Here is an 18,056-nt window from a genome sequence, read left to right as displayed (position 1 = left end):
TGAAATGACAATTGTAAGTACTTGGGGCAAAGTGAAACAGCTAACAGCTATGCAAAAAAGTGTATTAGAGCAAGTGCTAGGGGAATCATCTATGAATTAATAGTTGTTCGATTTTCACCTGAGTTCAACTCAAGGTCTATGAGTCATTAAACCATGGAGCATTTTCTGCCTTTCTTATATAAGCATGAATTCAGAAGATGGAAGCTTAAAACTCTCAGATTTGGAGAAGTAATCCAAGTGTAACATTTGTTTTAAAAAACACATAGAATAAATAAATGAATGAATGAACAAATGAAGCAATGAATCGATGATTGAATAATAAAAACCACATAGAATAAAAGTTATTATTTTTATTCTTCTAGGTCTTAGAAGAAATTTGCCAGAAGAATAACTGGGGACAGCCGGTGTATCAGCTCCACTCAGCCATTGGCCAAGACCAGAGACAACTTTTCCTTTACAAAGTCTCCATTCCAGCTCTTGCCAACCAGAACCCAGCAATGTGGGTAGCTTTTCTGGGGTTTTTCCCCTGTTCGCTGCAGGTGGTGGTTTCTCTCTGTTGAATTCAATTCAACAAGCATTTATTAAGCCCCCAAAAGAATTCAAGTTTCTTGAGAAGAGGGCATTGTTTTAAATGCTTGTCATTTTGATGTTGGATGCTCTGTGGAGTTTTAGAGCTAGGAAAATAAAGTCAAAACAGTCCTCTCCCTCAAGAAGCTTCTATTCCACTGGGGTGGGGGAGGGAGCAATATATGCACAGATCAATTAATACAAACTATATACAAAGTGATTATAAAGATATCTGGGAATATTGGAAAAGGTCTTGGGTTGAATGCTTATAGCCATTACCTTCTTTTTTTTATTTTTAGCCATTACCTTCTGACAAATTCTAGTCAAAGTTTCCCTTCACTTTTCATTGATAGTCAAAACATAGAGTACAGAATTGAGATGATTTGTATTCAAAAATTTGAGCCAATCTAGGAGCTGGATAATCCTTACCATCATCATCAACTTCACCATACATTTGGAACAATCTGTAATTTCATGTCTCTTCCAGCTCTCTCCAATCCTATGATTCCACAAATGTTTTCCAGGTTATTATGGTAATAATCTGTGAGGAACAACATGTATCTAGCTGAGAAACTTGGAAAATGGTCCCAAATCTAACATCTCCTCTGCTTTACAGTCACCCCTTCACGCCTCCAAAACTTAGTGCTTTTGTTGATGAAGCCAAAACATATGCAGCTGAATACACTCTTCAGACCCTGGGCATTCCTATGGAGGGAACGGAAGCTCCTCCTGCTGCTGCCGCTGCGGCTGCTGCTTTTCCAGGTGGGTGAAAACTGGCACTAATTTGTGTTCCACAAAGAAAGTCCCATCTCAAATAGCTTTAGCTGTGGGATTGAACATTCTGGTTTCAAGCCCAGCTCCTGAAACATCTTAGCTGTGTGGTCTTGGGCAAGTGGCTTGACCTCTCTGTTTTTGCCCCCCTCAACTGCCTCATCTGTAAAATGGAAGGTTTGGACTAGAATATGTGTGAAGTTCTTTTGAGTTCTAATTCCATTCTTTTTAGAATCATGAAAATATATTTGGACTATGCTCGTGATAAGTTTGTCTTTGCAAGATACATGAATGAAAGGTTTGCCAAGGAAATTAACAACACATTCTCATGGAAAAGCATTGTACCAAGAGTCAAGACTTTGGGGGTTTAGTCTGCAATCCACTGCTTGTGTTACTTTGGACTTGTCACTTCACCTCTTGACCTCAATTTTCTCAACTGTAAAATGATGTGCTATCCATAAATATTAGCTGTTATTATTTTTGTGATGAGAATAACCAGTCCCCTATTGGTTATCATTGCAATATGTTTAAGTTTGGGTTTCTGTATATTGATCTTCTTGATTGACCAGCATGAGAGTATGAACAATCAAGAATATTCCCAAGGACTTTCCCATATCTCACAAAGGATGTCTCCCATTTGGAATGAATTCACTGTAAATTACAGTAGAGTTGTACAGGCCTTGTACTTTATAATTTCTTAGAAGTTCACCTCTGACACAGCAGACAGGAAATAGAATGTCACAATCATGATAGTCCTGAGCATGCCAGCTTGTCAGAAATAGAGAAGGGATTTGTGGAAGCAACACAGGATCAGTCTAGAAGGATAGGTTAGAGTAAGATCATGACAGGCTTGAAAGCTCAAATGGAGGTGGCAACAAAGAGCCACTGCCCCTTATTAAGCAGGGGAATGACAAGGTCAGAACTTTGCTCTTGGAACCTTCATGTGGCACTTGGGGAGGAGGGAATGGAAAGGGGAAAGCTCAGGTATAAAACATGCCTCCCAGATCACAGACTCCAGACCCTAGGTCTTAATCATTGCCCAGTGCCTTACACAAAGTAGGCATTTTAATGGATGGTTGGTAGATGAATTACTGAGTTTTCATAATTATTTATTATACTTTTCCATTTACAACCATTTTTATTCCCTATGGCTTTATTTAGCTCTGAGTTAGGGATCCAAGGAAGGAGCAGAGTGTGAGACCTTGAGCAAGTCACCTACTCACCTTTTGCTCCTGAGTCCTGCCATTCCAGCATCAGGGTTGAGGCAAGACTGGGAGATGGTACGGGAAATTTAGGAAGGAAAACATCCACTAAGGCATTTGATCAAGAAACCTCAAAGCCTGAAGAAAGATGACAGGTACTTGTCTAGTGTGAAGAGCACTAGATTTTAAGTCAGAGGGCCTGAGTTCTAATCCTGGTTCTGCTCCTTATTACCTATGACTTTGAGCAAGTCACTTCCTTGGACCTCAGTCTCTTCCACTACTTATAAGAGGAGATGGTTGGACTGTATGAACTCTAAGGACCGTTTTTGGCTCTGAATCTATCAGTCCATGAACTAGGATGACCCATTTCTCATGTAGGAAGTCGACCCCCAAGAACCACTTGCTGTGGTTACTATAGAAAATGATGAGCCATAACAATGATAGGGACAATGGAACAGAGTAAACAGAGAGTTGGTCTCAATCAGGAAGACCTGGAAAAAGTTCTTCCCCTAATTCACTGACTCTGAGACCCAGAGCAAGTCACTTAACTTCTAAGTATCCCAGGCAACTCTCAAATATTGCAACTTACAGAGTAGGTAGCAGTCTACATCCATGGAATGCCCTATACTAATGAAATCACAGGTTAGGATAATGATGATAATAGCTAGAATTTATGTAGTGCTTTGATGTTTGTGTATGTGTATGTATGTGTGTGTGTGTGTGTGTGTGGATACATATATGTGTTTATATAATCTTATTTAATCAACAGCCAAAAAGGTTTGGATTCTTTTCCATGTATATTCCCTGGATATTCCTTATAGGAAACTCTTTTTTACCAAAAAATGTTTTTTGTTTTCATTATCTTGTCCCTGATTCCATTTCCTGAAGCCAAAAGACCAAAGTATTTAGAGCATGAGAGCTGCCCCATCACCACAGGAGTAACAGGAACATAATCCTATGTCACAGCTCCCTGTGGGATCAAGCAGAGACAAGGAAATATGCCCAAAGCAGGCTTCTTTCCAAAGACTGCAAAGACTTGAGCCCTCAGCCCAATGGGAAAAAGAAAATTCAGAAGCCCCTGAGATGTAAACTTCCCTAGATTGTATATTTATATTGCTTCTCTTAGAAGTATCCTAGAATATAAAACTTGTTCTCAGTGAACTTCTCAGAGGCATGAAAACAGACTCAGCTGCTTAAGAAATGTGGATTAGCAAGCATAAAATGCAGTGAAGAATAGCTAAGGAGTGGTTTCAATTTTAGAAAAAATGATAATGGGGTCCAGGCAGTTTCCTGCCACAGAGCTTTACTAAAGACACACACACACACACACACACACACACACACAATCAATTTGTCTGGAGTTGGGCAGGCTTACACAGCACATCAGCCAAATGGACTCATTGTTTGAAGCTGGTCCTTGCTTTTTCCCTCAATTTTAAGTACCCATTTCTTTCTCTCTCTCTCTCTCTCTCTCTCTCTCATCTCCTCTCTCTCTCTCTCTCTCTCTCTCTCTCTCTCTCTCTCTCTCTCTCTCCCCACAACCCCTTATCTTCTGTATCTCAGATAGTAGGAGCAAATCCACCCAGAACCAGCCTACCACCTCAATGGCAAAAACACAGTTTGATATCAAATATCTCTGATAAGGGTTTGACATCCAAGATATATAGTTAATAGAAATATATGTCCAAAAGTCATTATCTGATAGATAAGTAGTCAAAGCATATAAACAAATGATTCTCAAAAGAAGAATTGTAAATAATAACAGCCATTTGAAAGAATGTCCCAAATTGGGTGGGGCTGTGAATTGGTCAAATCATTCTGGAAGCAACAACTGTTAGGCATATATATAAATGAAGTCTTTTGACAAAAACAAAGACTACACATACACAAAAATATAGCAGCCGTTTTCCTGGTAACAAAGAACTAGAAGCAAATTTGATGCTCATCTACTGAAGAACAGCTAACCAAACTGTGGTACATGAATGTAATGGACTATGCAAGAACTGACAAACGTGATGAATATAGAGAAGCACCAAAAAGAGTTACATGAACTGATGCAGAATCAAGAAAACAATATATAATGACTACAGAAGTGTAAGTGGGGAAACAAAACAAAAGAATCCAAAGTGAATATTTCAAAATGATAAAGAACAATCTTGGCTCCAAATAAGAGACAGGAAGCCTTTCCTTCCTCTGCTTCTTTGCAAGGGTGGGAGTCCATGGGTTTGGAACATTGACTTCAGTGTCAGATAATTTTTTTCTTAATGTGTTGTTTGATTTTGCTGATTTTTTCTCTTCTTCATCTTTTCTAAAAACATCTTTGTTATAAGGGATGATTTTATGGGAAGGGGGAGGCAAAGTCAGTCAACAAGCATGTATTAAGCTTACACTATGTTTCAGGCCCTGTGCTAAGCACTGAGTACACAAAGAAAGGGGAAAAAACCTCAACTCTGCCTTGCCCTCAAAAAGCTCACAGTCTCATGGGGGGGATAACATGCAAACAACTATGCATAGACCAACTACATGTGGGATAAATTGGAAATGTTCCCAGAGGGAATTCACTAACAATAAGGGGAATAGTGAAAAGTGTATTGTAGAAGGTTAGATGTAGATGGCATTGGAAGAAACTAGGAAAAGGGGATGAGGAACTAGAATGTTCCCGAAAGGGAAACAGCCAATGAGAATGCCTGGAGTCTGTAGATAGGATGTGGAGGGGGAGGGGGAGCTAAGGTAGAAGAAGACTGGAAAGGTATTGGTTGGGGTAGGAAGAACCAACTTACAACATTTGTTTATTACAAAGAATTTTACAGTTTACCCCTGACGTGATAGGAAGCTACTAAAGTCTATTGGGTGGGGGGTGGGGAGGGATGACATGGTCAAACCTGTGCTTTAGGAAGATCAATCTGATGTTGAGAAGAGGATGGACTAGAATAGGAAGAGACCCTGGATATCACTTCATTTTTCTGGGCCTCAGTTTCCTCTTCTGTAAAACAGGGGGGGGAAGTAGTAAATGGCCCCTCAGGTCCTTTCTAGACTATGCTTAGTGATCATAGACTTAGAGCTGGACTGACTTAGAAGCCATAAATTACACCCCTAGCCTATATGATGTTTAAGTAGCAGGTCTAAAGTTAGCATGCAGGTGTCCTGAACAAAGCTGAAGTGAAGTGACTACACCTTTGTGTCTAGCATGTCAATTATTTTTTTTTTTTGCAATGGGTTCAGAAACTCCTGGAGAGGAAACTCTCTGTGCAAGCACAGGTCGGGTTACTCTGAGGTTTAGCATCTTGTCTGGCTTCACCCAGCTAGGAGGGATCAGAAATAGCCCTGGAGCTCAGGTCTAAGTGAATCAGAAAGGTGTAGACATGCCTTCTGACTCGTGTTTCCTTTGCACCCCCTCTGGTAGGCTATGCTATCGCAAATGCAGCTGCCACTGTGACTGCAGCCCAGCTGAAACAGGCTGTGACCCTGGGCCAAGACTTGGCAGCCTACACCACGTACGAAGCCTACCCTGCCTTTGCCGTGGCTGCTCGTGGGGATGGATATGGGACCTTTTGAGGACTGGTTTTTGTATGTTTGTTTTTTATTTAAAAACAAGAAACACAGAGCTCAATGTAGACAAAACCTCCCTTGACTCTCCTAATCTTTCTACATCATTTTTAAGTCATCCGTTTCCTAAAGTTTCTTACTCATTGGCCAGTGGGGTTGTTTTAGCATGTGTGTTTCCAAAATTAAATCAAATGGTGATGAATCCATTTTCTAACGCAGAAAGGGAAGCAACTCTGGTCCCAGGAGATATCTTGTGTTATTCAAGACCTTAGGTGTCCCTTGTTATATGTACAAAGGAAAGTGTAAACTGGGGTCAGGTATCACAGCCAATGGGAAGCATGGGCCAAGCCACTCACAGAGGTGAGGAACCACAAAGGGTGACCAGAAACTCAGACAAAACTCCAGCCTAACCTGTGGACCACAAAGTCCCAGAGGGCTAACATTCCAAGGTCCCTCTCCAGTGGCCCCTCCCTGGGCTCTGTTTATAGGCCTGGCCTAGTTAACAGCCAGGAGAGACTTCCCTAGTAATCACTGTGGGATCTTTCCATTCTATCTAAGACAAATACTTCTCTAGTAAACTCAGGACTTCTCTGGAGCTTCCATATAGACATTAAAAGCAGTCTACAAGGGGCCAACTAGGTGGCGCAGTGGATAAAGCACCGACCCTGGATTCAGGAGGACCTGAGTTCAAATCTGGCCTCAAACACTTGACACTCACTAGCTGTGTGACCCTGGGCAAGTCACTTAACCCTCATTGCCCTGCAATTAAAAAACAACAACAAAGGCAGTCTGCGCACCCCCTCCCATTGATTCTACCTCTGGGCTATTACCAATATTTTCAACCCAGTTCTGATAGATGCCCCCCCCCCAGGTAGATTTCTTTTGAATCCATTTTGTTTAGGCCCTATACATCAGGAAATGGGGGGAGATCCCAGGGAGCCCCTAAAGTCCCTGACCTAGTCTCTCAGCACATTGTAAGTTGCTCAAGAGGAGAATTTGACATTTTCTCACCTTTGTACCCCCTGCCCCTAACCCAGTTCTCTGTACAGATGCCAATACGTAAGACTTACTGTTTAATTGGTGTGGGAAATCCTGGCATGATAAATCCCTCCACTGAGGTAAATAGCAACCCTTTTATAACAGTGTCAGGAAGTTGCCTGAGACTCAGGTTAAACTTTCCCACTTCTAGTCTAAGAGGAGGAATTTGAACCCAGATGTCCCTTATTTCAAAACCAATTTTCTATCCATCATATGATTAATTAGGAGATTAATTCATGTCTCCTGAATTGAATTGCCTGCCACAGAAAGCTCGGTGAAAACATGCCTTCACAGCAGCAAGACCAAGGAAGGCACTGTTCATTTTTTCTGGATCTTATAGACCATCAAGTTCTCTTGGGTTTGTCCCTGGCCCTTCATTCAAATCCAACCATATGACAACTAACATGAGAACTCACTGCCTTAGCTTTCTTCCTGCTCCCATAAACATCAAACAACTTTGCAAAATCAGAGTTATTTTTTCATGCTGCCTCCCCAGGAAAGCCTTCTCCCCCATAATCAAAGACTGGGTTCCTTTCCACCATTCCAAAAGTAGCCTTCACACCACTCCCCCGGGGACACTGCTGGGGAGCAGGGGAGCAGGGAGATGAAGAAGTGGCACTTCAGTCCCCACATCTACCGGAACGCTGGTTTGGGAAACAGACGGAGCAGCCTGTGTGCTTTGGGTCCACTCAGGCCCTCATTTCCTGGATGAGGCCCCCTTCTAGCTTCATTAATGGAAAATCAATAAAACATACTCACATTCCCATTCAGAAATCCCTGGGCCCCCATCAACATTTATGAGACTCAAATCCAAAGACTGGCTGAAAATGATGTCAGAGCCCAAAAGGGCAGACCAGGGCTGACCTCATCCCCATGAGCCCCCAGGCATAGCCCAACCCAGCAGTAAGAACACTATTAGAACCTACTGGCAACCTGGGCCTTGAAAACCCCACGTGCTTGGCCTCCCTGTCTCTTCTTTTGGCTCTATCTCACTGAGCACATCTTGCTTTTCAAATCCTCTGGAAAATGGGACTCCAGTTTGGCTCCATTTTCCTTTCAGTGCAAATCCTGTTTTCCGTTGAATTCCTAATTCCTTCTCTTTCCATCCAATCCAAACCAAACTGACATACATTTATTAAGTACCTACCATGGGCTATTCAAGGCTCTGGGAACTCTGGCCAAGTCATAATCTCTTGATGCTCCAGGCAACTCAGCAAGACTTCAGGTCAAAAAGAATGTACTGACTTGCATTGGGAGAGGGCGCTGCCTCACCCAGGGATTCTCTTTACCAGTGAAATAACATGTCCAGACTGTAACATAAAGACAACAGAAAAAAAAAGAAAAAAAAAAACAAGCCAAGGGACAAAAACAATTGACCTCTTTTGCTGACAAAAGATTGGAATTGAGAAATATTTCTAAAGGTGAGAAAATGTATCAGTGGGCCAAGACACAAAAGGTAGTTTCTTAATAAAACATAAGCTTGCAGATTTAGAGTTGTGGGGGATATTTGAGGACACCTAGTCCTATCCCCTCATTTTGTAACAGGAGAAACTAAAGTTCAGAAAATTTAAATGATTTAGCCAAAGTCACACAGCTAAAAAAAAAAAAAAAAATGACACCCCCCCCACCAAAAAAAAAGTCAGAACAGCAATTTTCAGAAGCATAGAATCATGAAAGGAGGTGTTGACATTAAAATATTAAGAAAAATACAGAATATGAGGGGAATGGGGAAAAGCACAATGTGAATGTCATTCTATAAGTGTGAATGATGCAGCCCAACCTGTACCATCTTTGTCCAATTAGCTTTCCATGATTCCGCCCTTGTTGGATTGTCTTGTCTTTCCCTGGTTGCCACTGGAAGTAAGCCATTGACTTCAGTGATTAAATCACTCTTTCAGACGATCATCCAGGTCCTTGTTCACTGTCATCCTAAATGACTTGATATTTAGGTAATGATTTTGTTAGCAAGGCACTCAGAAAACTACCAGGAAGTTACTTCAGGTCAGGAAAATGTTGGGTTCAGAGTATTTCTCACCAGAGAAAGGAAATCCTTTAGAAGCTACATTTCAGGTATTCCTTTGCACTAAGATGGGATGAGATTACAAGTTATTTACCAGTATTAACCATGTAGAAACATTTTTTTCTTGGATATTATTTTACTTCTACGAAAGTGCTCACCCCCATGTTCTTCCCAGCCTAGAGTTCAGCTTTTCACCAAAACAACATCCATCTAAATTTCAGTGTCACTAGGCTTTTAACTAATTCCATTTTATAATTCTATTCAGAGCTATTGAGCCATTATTAGATTGGGGACAGGAGGAGTCTGCACCGAATAATTTGTTAGGTTAGAGAGGTACTCTAAAAGTTAGAATTTCCTTTCATTTCTTTGGCATTTGGAGCCACTTAAGGCGTCTTAGAGGCAGTTGAAAGAACATTACCTACCCTTGACCTTGGCTTCCATGCAAAGCCATCACCCATTCCCCTGGGCTATCCTAGTTTTAGGATTAGTCTTTGCTTAGAAGCAAAAGTGAATGTAGAGTGTTTCAGTTTCTTGAAAGAAGGTCCACAAAGTTGTTTAAATGGAGATTTTTTTTATTTTCTATAGCTTGTATTTCTTCAGTGTGCCTGGTTATGAAGTTGTCTTTAAAGACCTTTTCTAATCCTATTACCTAAACTTCTTGGCCAATTAATGGATGTGGGGAATACCAAAAATAAGGCTACAAAGAGACTTGGCATTTTTTTTAGATTTTGTAAATACACTTTTTGTATATTGTAAATACCATTGGAGAAACCAATTAGTCCTTGGTTTCACACTTGGCACTATTAATGCACTCTGTGATCAGACTTAAAAAAACAAGCAACAAATCATAACCTGGAGACCTCAAGATACTTTGCAAACAAGTGAGTGAAATTCCCTCACAACATGCTCAGTATTTTGTGGGATGTGAACTGCTAATGTTCGTCTGTAACTGCCACAACCAGCCATAGACAGTAGTGTCCAACCATGGGTCCTGTGGAACTGATTTCTGATGATCTGGCCTGAGATTTTAGCTTTACTCTAAAAGCATTAAGAGGATGCTCTTAATATCCTGTCCATAATTACAGGAAGTGAAATGATGTCTGGGTTTTGTCCTCCTTAGACGAAAAAGTAGATCATAATATAAAAGCATTGCAGAAATAGGATTTCTGGTCCCAAACCCTGCTTTTATCTGATTGCATTTAATCACACAAAATAAGAAACAAAATGTCACCCCCAAAAAAGCCACATGAATGTGGAATAATATTCTTTATCTCAGAAATGTGTTTGATTAAATAGCCAACTTTTCCTAGCAGCAATTAGAAGGAAAATAGAATGTTTGTGGTTAATGTACAGTGGTTGGTCCTTGTGTAATATTTAACTAGAGAATATTCTTAGATGAAAGCAAACTCGTGCTCTATATGTGAGCATCTCCATGATTCCCTGAGGTTATATAGGGAAGCCATGAAACAGCAACAGCACAAATATTAAACTCCCCACTTCTGCCTTCATTATTGCTTTTTATTTTAGGTAATCCAGGGAGCAGAATAGATAGGACTAACTGTGCTCCTCAGCTTTGTACACCTAAGACAAGTGCATCCATTCCTAGCCCTGTTAGAGCTCTGATGACCACCAGTGTCATAGATCTATGGTTGGGCGGGACTTCCTCTAGTATACCTCCCTCACCCTACAGACAGGGAAACTGAGGCCCAAGGAAAAGTGAATTTTCCAAGCACACCCTTAAAATCACTTTCCAAAGTAGCTTTTCTCTCTGGCTCTCTGGCTTTCTCTCTGTCTCTGTCTCTGTCTCTCTCTGTCTCTGTGTGTGTGTGTGTGTGTGTGTGTGTGTGTGTCTTCCTCTTCCTCTCCCTCTCCCTCTCTCCCTCTCTCTCTCCCCCCCTCCCTCTACCTCCTCTTCCTTTTCCTTTTCCCTCTCTCCCCACCACATCTTGCTCAAACTACAGGCTGGCAAACACACAGACACCTTCTCTTTATTTCTATTTTCTTCAGCTTGGACCTTCTTCACATAATCCCAATCCCTCCCATATTTTAAAATAAAAATATCAGAGAGGGGGTAAGTGGAGAAGAAAGGATTCTGAGAACTACCACATAATATATACTTTTTAAAAATGATTTCTCAGAGGCAGCTAGGTAGTACAGTAGATAAAGCACAGGCCCTGATTCAGGAGGACCTGAGTTCAAATCCCGACTTCGGACTCTTGACACTTACTAGCTGAGTGACCCTGGGCAAGTCACTTAACCCCAATTGTCTCACCAAAAAAAAAAATTTTTTTTTAATGATTTCTCCTCCACCTCCATCTCACTACCCACTATTATAGAAGTAAATATTAGATGCTATGTCTTCTCTCAGAAGCTACAGAAACACCTGTTCTTCAGTGAATATTCTTTCATGGTAACTTCCTTTCTCTGTCTTCATCCAGTTTTAGAAAACATCATTACACTAAATTTCAACCCACTAATATCCAAGAGTTTTTAAACTTTGGGGAAGTATGTTTTTCAACAGTTATTCTTCAGGACTCAGATAAGAAATTTTCTCTTTCCCAAGCATTATTTTCTGTTCCAACCCCAGCTTGTTTGGGTAGGCTAATGTAGATTAATTCAATGTTGGATCTTCTTTGTTAAAACATCTTCCAAATCTTTTGAGGGGGGTAGGATGCCAAATAAATGACTAAGCAAAAAAAGAATCAAGTTGCAATACTGGGGAAGATAACTTTTTAAAAAATAATTTTAAAGCCAAATAAAGATTCAAGAATTGCCCAAGTATATTAATTAATGGAGAGTCATGTTTATCAGTCTGAAATCACTAGGTTCATTATTATTTTAATTTCATAAGTGTATTCCTGGGCAGGAAAACCCAGGACACAGTTCACAAAGCAGAGCTGGGCTTTGGGAGGGACAGGGAAATGAATGAAAATGCTCTTTTCTCTTTTAAGATTCCCTCACAAATATGAATTTTGCTCAAGAACTTGGCTTCCACTGCTCCAATTCCTGGAGAACTTTTATTTTTGCAGACTGCAGAGAAGGCTATTTAAACCAAATCATCAGGATCAGAAACCTTAATATTTCATCTAGTGGCTGCTATTTGATTTGATTCTGGTTATATCACTCTGGGTCAAACTCTCCCTTTTGGGTAGAGCTATATAACTAGCAGCAGTATTGCCTAAAATAACTGCTTCACACACACACACACACACACACACACACACACACACACACACACACACCTTAAAAACAAAAGTACAGTTGGACAAACACATTTCTTGCTTGAGTCACATATTGTTATTCCATGTTGGCACTATTGTTCTTTTATTTACATGAGGAGGTTCTTTCACTGGGGCGACAAAACCAAATGGGCATAAACAGTATTAAAAGTGTGTGAGAAGCACTTATTTTGTCCTTTTAGTACAATGTTTGTATAGAATTTTCATTGTATACTCCCAGAATGGAGTGAGTCAAAATTACATCATCTACATGTTTGGGGAAACAATCATTGGTTTGCAATAAATATAATGGACACCTTCGAATAGTCAATTAAATGGAATTATAATCTACCAAATATTGTAATATGCTATATAATTCTGGCTGATAAGATGCTGTTAATTGACTTATGAGGTATTATTAAATATCTAAATTAACCTGTGAGCTCTGGATTTGTTCTTTCCCTATTTGGATCACCATTTCAGATAGAAGAAGAGTTAATGTTGTTTTAAGGGGGAAAGTTGATCAATCATTCCACAAGCACTAATTAAGTACCTAACAGGTGACAGTCACCGTGCTGGGTTAGGGGAGAGGACTACAATTCAAAAATGAATAGACCTGACCCTCAAGGAACTTACATTTTCATGGAGAACTAACCTGGGATTGGGGGGGGGGAGGAGACAGAGAAACAGAGAGAGACAGAGACAGAGACAGAGATAAATATAAATAGATATAGATGGGGGCAGCTAGGTGGCACAGTGGATAGAGCACCAGCCCTGGATTTAGGAGGACCTGGTTCAATCCGACCTCAGACACTTAACGCTTACTAGCTGTGTGACCCTGGGCAAGTCACTTAACCCTAATTGCCTCACCAAAAAAAAAAAAAATAGATATAGATGAGAGAGATGGAATTTATATGATTTAATGAACAAGAAACATTTATTAAGTTCTTACTCTGCCCAACAAAAGCAAGACAGTCCCTGCCCTAAAAAAGTTGACACTCTAACATAAGGCAACCTTAATGAAACAAACCCAACATAAATGGTTTCTCAGAAAATGACTTTTTAAAGAAATAAATAGTTATTCCCTCCACATTGTGGGGGTAAGGAGCACAGCACCCCAGTGCATCTGAAAAATCCATGTAAAATTCTTTGGTCCTCCCTTCACACCAAAGAAGAAGTCTGAATTTTTTTTCTTTCTTTTATGGAGTGTTTACAGTATCCTATTATAAAATTTGGGTTGATATTACACAATACTATACATATATTATGTGCATTTCTTAGTTTCTAAACTCTTTCTTTGTCATCTGCCAGCCTTCATGTGTCAGCTGCAGCTTCTTATGCCAACCCAGAATATAGTGAAACCGTGATGGGGGAAAGTTGCAATGTGGAAGAGATAACTAACTGTAGAGGTGCAGAACAGTGAGACACCATTCATGGTGTTTATTCATGAAATAATAATAAATCTGCCATCTAGTGGAGGGAAATATTTCTAATTGAATTCTACAAATCTCTACCCAGAAATCTTCTACCTGATTATTTAAAATATTTTTTATTAAAGGAAAGAACATTTTTTTCACTGGAGACAGATTTACCTGGTAGATGATGCTTTTTCTGATTACAATCGTTTTGTTGTGAGAACTTCACAGAATCTCGGGGTTTGGAAGAGATCTCCAAAACAGACTAGTCCAGCTAAGATCTGAAGAAGAAATCCTTCAACAAAGCCCCCAAGTAGCCTCTGCTTGGAGCTTTCCAATGAGGAGGAATCTGCAGTGTCCAAAGGCAGCCTATTCCCCTTGGGGCAGATTTAATGATTGGGAAGTTCTCCCTGATGTCCAGCCTGAATTGGTCCTTTTGCATCTCATCCCCTGCTTCTTGCTCTGCCCTCTTGGGTCAAGCAGAAATAGTGCAAGCCCCCCTCCATAGGACAACCTTTCAGATTGCCCTAGGCCCTAGCCATTTTCCTCAACTGAAAAATGAAGAGCCGGATAAGCTGGATAACCCTTCCAGCTGTAGACTGGTGCCCCCGCCCAAGTCTTCTTCAGGATAAACATCTATGGGAGATAGGGAATTTGCAGGAGTTTTTATGCAGATAGACAAAGAGAACAAAAGCATTTCTCTTGGTCCACTCTTCCCCTCCAAAAAATGATTGCAGTACAAGGCCTGACAATGGAATGACGTGCTAGGTCTGCTCAGCCAGGCAGCCTCAGGACCTCTGGCCAGGTGAACTCCCTTGTCTGTAACTGCCTAGAGTCTCACCAGCACTGGTTGATTCGCATACCCAGCAGCACCTGAGTATTAGGGACTACTCTATTTCCACTCTCTATAGACTGGATTTCCCTAAGGGGATTTTCCCTGAGGCTGGAGATGTGAGCTGGCCTCTATTGGATAAAGGTCTTTTTGCCATCCTGTTGTGACTCTTGCTTCCCTGAGACTCCCTGCATTTAAACCCAGGCACCCCATGGCTTCGACATCCCCAGATGTTTCAGCCTCTCTTCACATAGCATCCTGGTGACCCTCCACTGGACACTCCCCAGTTTATCAACTTAAGCACAGACTCTCTTTAAAACGTAGACAAGACAGGAGGCATAAAGCAAGACAGTCGCCTCATTTTAGGTGAGGAGACCAAGGTCCTTAGTGGAGGAAGGAAATTTCCCCAAGTGGCTCAGCTCATTGTTTTTATTCACCAAGAACTCACTGGGTGCTTAGCAAGTGATCAACATGATACTAGGTCCTAAGATGGAGAGGAAAGGAGCCTAGACCCTAAGACACAGCCCTTTCCCACAAGGGATTTTATAAATATATACAATGATTCCCAGAATTAGAAAATTCCAGAATTCTCCCACCTCTGATAACTCCCTTGGGCCTCAGTTTCTTTATCTGTAAAATAAGCAAGTTGGACCAGATAGCTTATTGCATCTCTTTCAACTCTCTATCTAGGCTTCTGGGGGGTGGGGGGAATGACTGCAAAGAAAGAAATCATACGTGGAAACAAATGATCAAGACCCAAAGATTTGTTTGAAAGTTAGTACTGCATGTATAGGTCCTGATCATAGATACTTAACTAACAGCCACAACACAGAAGAATAATTAGCAATTACATAAATGTGCTTCTGTTTACACTTGTATTTTTTTTAGTGAGGCAATTGGGGTTAAGTGACTTGCCCGGGGTCCCACAGCTAGTAAGTGTTAAGTGTCTGAGGCCGGATTTGAGCTCAGGTCCTCCTGACTCCAGGGCTGGTGCTCCATCCACTGCGCCACCTAGCTGCCCCTACACTTGTATTTTTGAAGGCTAATAGTTTGTTTTGACTTAGTGGTTTCATGTTAGAGATGTAAGAACATGAAAATATTTGCTAAACTATCTCCTTTGTATGAACTCCAAGTTGCATGAAACTCTTTTCCATATTTATTGGAAATTAAAGTGTATTTTCACTTACCAAAAGTCATAATCAGTGAGAGGCTCATAAAAAAAATACAACCCTGGAAAAGAGAAGTATCAGACATGTACAATTCACAAGGAAAATGCTATCATTGTTCTGTCCAAGCTCCTGGCTAAGCTTGGGCTAACATGTTCGTATAAAGTGTGCATATAAGACCAGCTAGAAATATGTGAAGAACCCAACATTTTGTCAGCTAGAGAATTTCCCTACCTGTCTTAATGCCGATATCCAGAAAACACAACCCACGATTATTGTGACACAAGTCTACTTGGCTATGTTGTTGTTTCAGAGTCCTCAGTTGTGTCTGACTCTTTGGGACCCCATGAACCATATCATGCCAATACTGTCCATGGGGTTTTCTTGGCAAGGATACTGGAGTGGTTTGTCATTTCCTTTTCCAGTGGAGAAGGTTGACAAAGCCACTTGTCTACAATATGTCTACAACACAAAGCCAAGCTGTCTACAATAGTTATGCTTTAAGCTACAATGACATTGCCTCAGGGAGTCTGGGTCCCTATGGATGATTTTACTGTACTTACAGTAAAGATCGACCAGACCAATAATTCAAAGCAGAAAGTGTAATCATTTCCTGAGCCCAAATGCTCAAGGCCACAAGAAACCTAAATGATTTCTCTACAAGATGTATTTCAAACTATAAACATCAGAATAAAATGGTGGGAAGGTTACTGGAAGTTTTGCCAAGTTTCAGGTCTGAGTAATGTCAGAAATATTGTAAGATTGTTTTACTTCAGAGATGTGTCCAAAAACAAAGACAGACTTCTTCGAGTCATCTAGACTATGGGGCTGAGTCAAGGAAACTGCCTACCAAGCCAAGTCAAGTCAACAAGCATTTACTACATGCTTACTATGTGTCAATTACTGTGCTAAGCACTAAGGATGTAAATCCAAACAGAAAAAGAAAAAACATGGACCCCTGGTCTAGTTTAAATTCAGACGGCTAGTAAGTAGCCAAGGGAAGATTTGAACCCTGGTTGCCTGATTTCAAAGCCAGTGTTTTTTCGCTTACACCAGAATTATGGACTTTTGACTTATTGACCCATCTTTAAGTAAATATGATCCTCTTGTTACCCTGTGACTAGTAGAGGCCTAATCTTTGTGGAATTGAATTGTTGAGTCTTTGGTCTCAAAAGGATTCTTTCAAGCTTAGTTTCCCATTCACACTCTCCATCCCCATCCCCATCCCCATCCCCATACACACACACACACACACACACACACACACACACACACACTTCATCACGCTCTACTGTTTCCCTTTCCCAAACCTGAAGAGTTGTCTGAAGATGCTCCTAATGTCCTGAAGTTGGGGTTTTGCATGGTGGTACTGAATTTTAAAGGGACACTAACTTCATTTTCGATCCTTCAGAAAGACCTGTTCTTAGCACTTCTTTAGCAAGAATGCCTCATTAAAATAGAACTCTACCAGATGGTGGCTTCCTCCCCATAGCAGCCATGCCCAAGTGGACCCCTCCCCCACTCAGCCCTCCCCCAGTTACACACATACCCCTGGTGGCATCTCCCCAGAAGCAGCCTTGAACAATCTTGTGATCTCTGCCCCTTGTCCCAGAGGCAGGCAAGTGACTCAGTAGACAGAGAGTTAGCTTCAAATCACTAAGATTGAATCCAAATCCTACCTTTAGTCACTTACTCTGGGGCAAGTCATCCAATATATCTCACCCTCAGGTTCCCCATTTACAAAAGGGACATGATAATAGCATCTATTTCATGGTACTGTTGTGAGGATCTAATGAGGTTTAAAAAATGAAGTACTTGGTAAACTTTTTTGTTGTTGTTCAGTCATTTTTCAGTTTGTATTCAACTCTTTGTAACACCATTATGGTGTTCTCCTGGGGGAAAAAAAACCCCACATTTCCTTCTCCAGCTCATTTTATAGATGAGGAAACTGAGGCAAACAGAGTTAAATGACTTGCCCAGGGTCACACAATTAGGAAGTGTCTGAGGCTGGATTTGAACTCAGATTTTCCTGACTTCAAGCCTAGCCCTCTATCCACTGTACCACCCAGCTGCCTCCTTGAAAAACCTTGAAGAATTAGATTGTTTGTTATTATCATTCCCATTTATTATTATCATATGCACAAAGCACTAGTTAAAGCTCCACCTCTGTCGCTGGCTTTCTTCGTCACTGTTTTACCTTTCTTTGAATCTGCAATGCTTGGCACATGGCAGGCACTTGTTGATTGGTCACTCACCAGGCTTCTAAAGCCTGGGGCTGCCC

General features: G+C 40.9%; 1 protein-coding gene across 3 annotated transcripts in view; it reads left to right on the top strand.

Moving 5' to 3' along the window:
* Nucleotides 1-12,804, top strand: part of A1CF (APOBEC1 complementation factor) — a 102,428-nt gene extending 89,624 nt beyond the window's left edge. For all 3 annotated transcript variants that reach the window (XM_043983145.1, XM_043983144.1, XM_043983146.1), the window contains 3 exons: nt 363-499; nt 1,184-1,329; nt 5,944-12,804. In XM_043983145.1, coding sequence (XP_043839080.1) covers nt 363-499; nt 1,184-1,329; nt 5,944-6,095 — 435 coding nt within the window. In that variant the 3' untranslated portion in view covers nt 6,096-12,804. The remainder of the gene's footprint in view (nt 1-362; nt 500-1,183; nt 1,330-5,943) is intronic.
* Nucleotides 12,805-18,056: the final 5,252 nt, after the last annotated feature.

The sequence above is a fragment of the Dromiciops gliroides genome, chromosome 2 (genome assembly GCF_019393635.1).
Source record: "Dromiciops gliroides isolate mDroGli1 chromosome 2, mDroGli1.pri, whole genome shotgun sequence".
NCBI classification, from domain to species: domain Eukaryota; kingdom Metazoa; phylum Chordata; class Mammalia; order Microbiotheria; family Microbiotheriidae; genus Dromiciops; species Dromiciops gliroides.
This window is presented reverse-complemented; position numbering and strand designations above follow the sequence as displayed.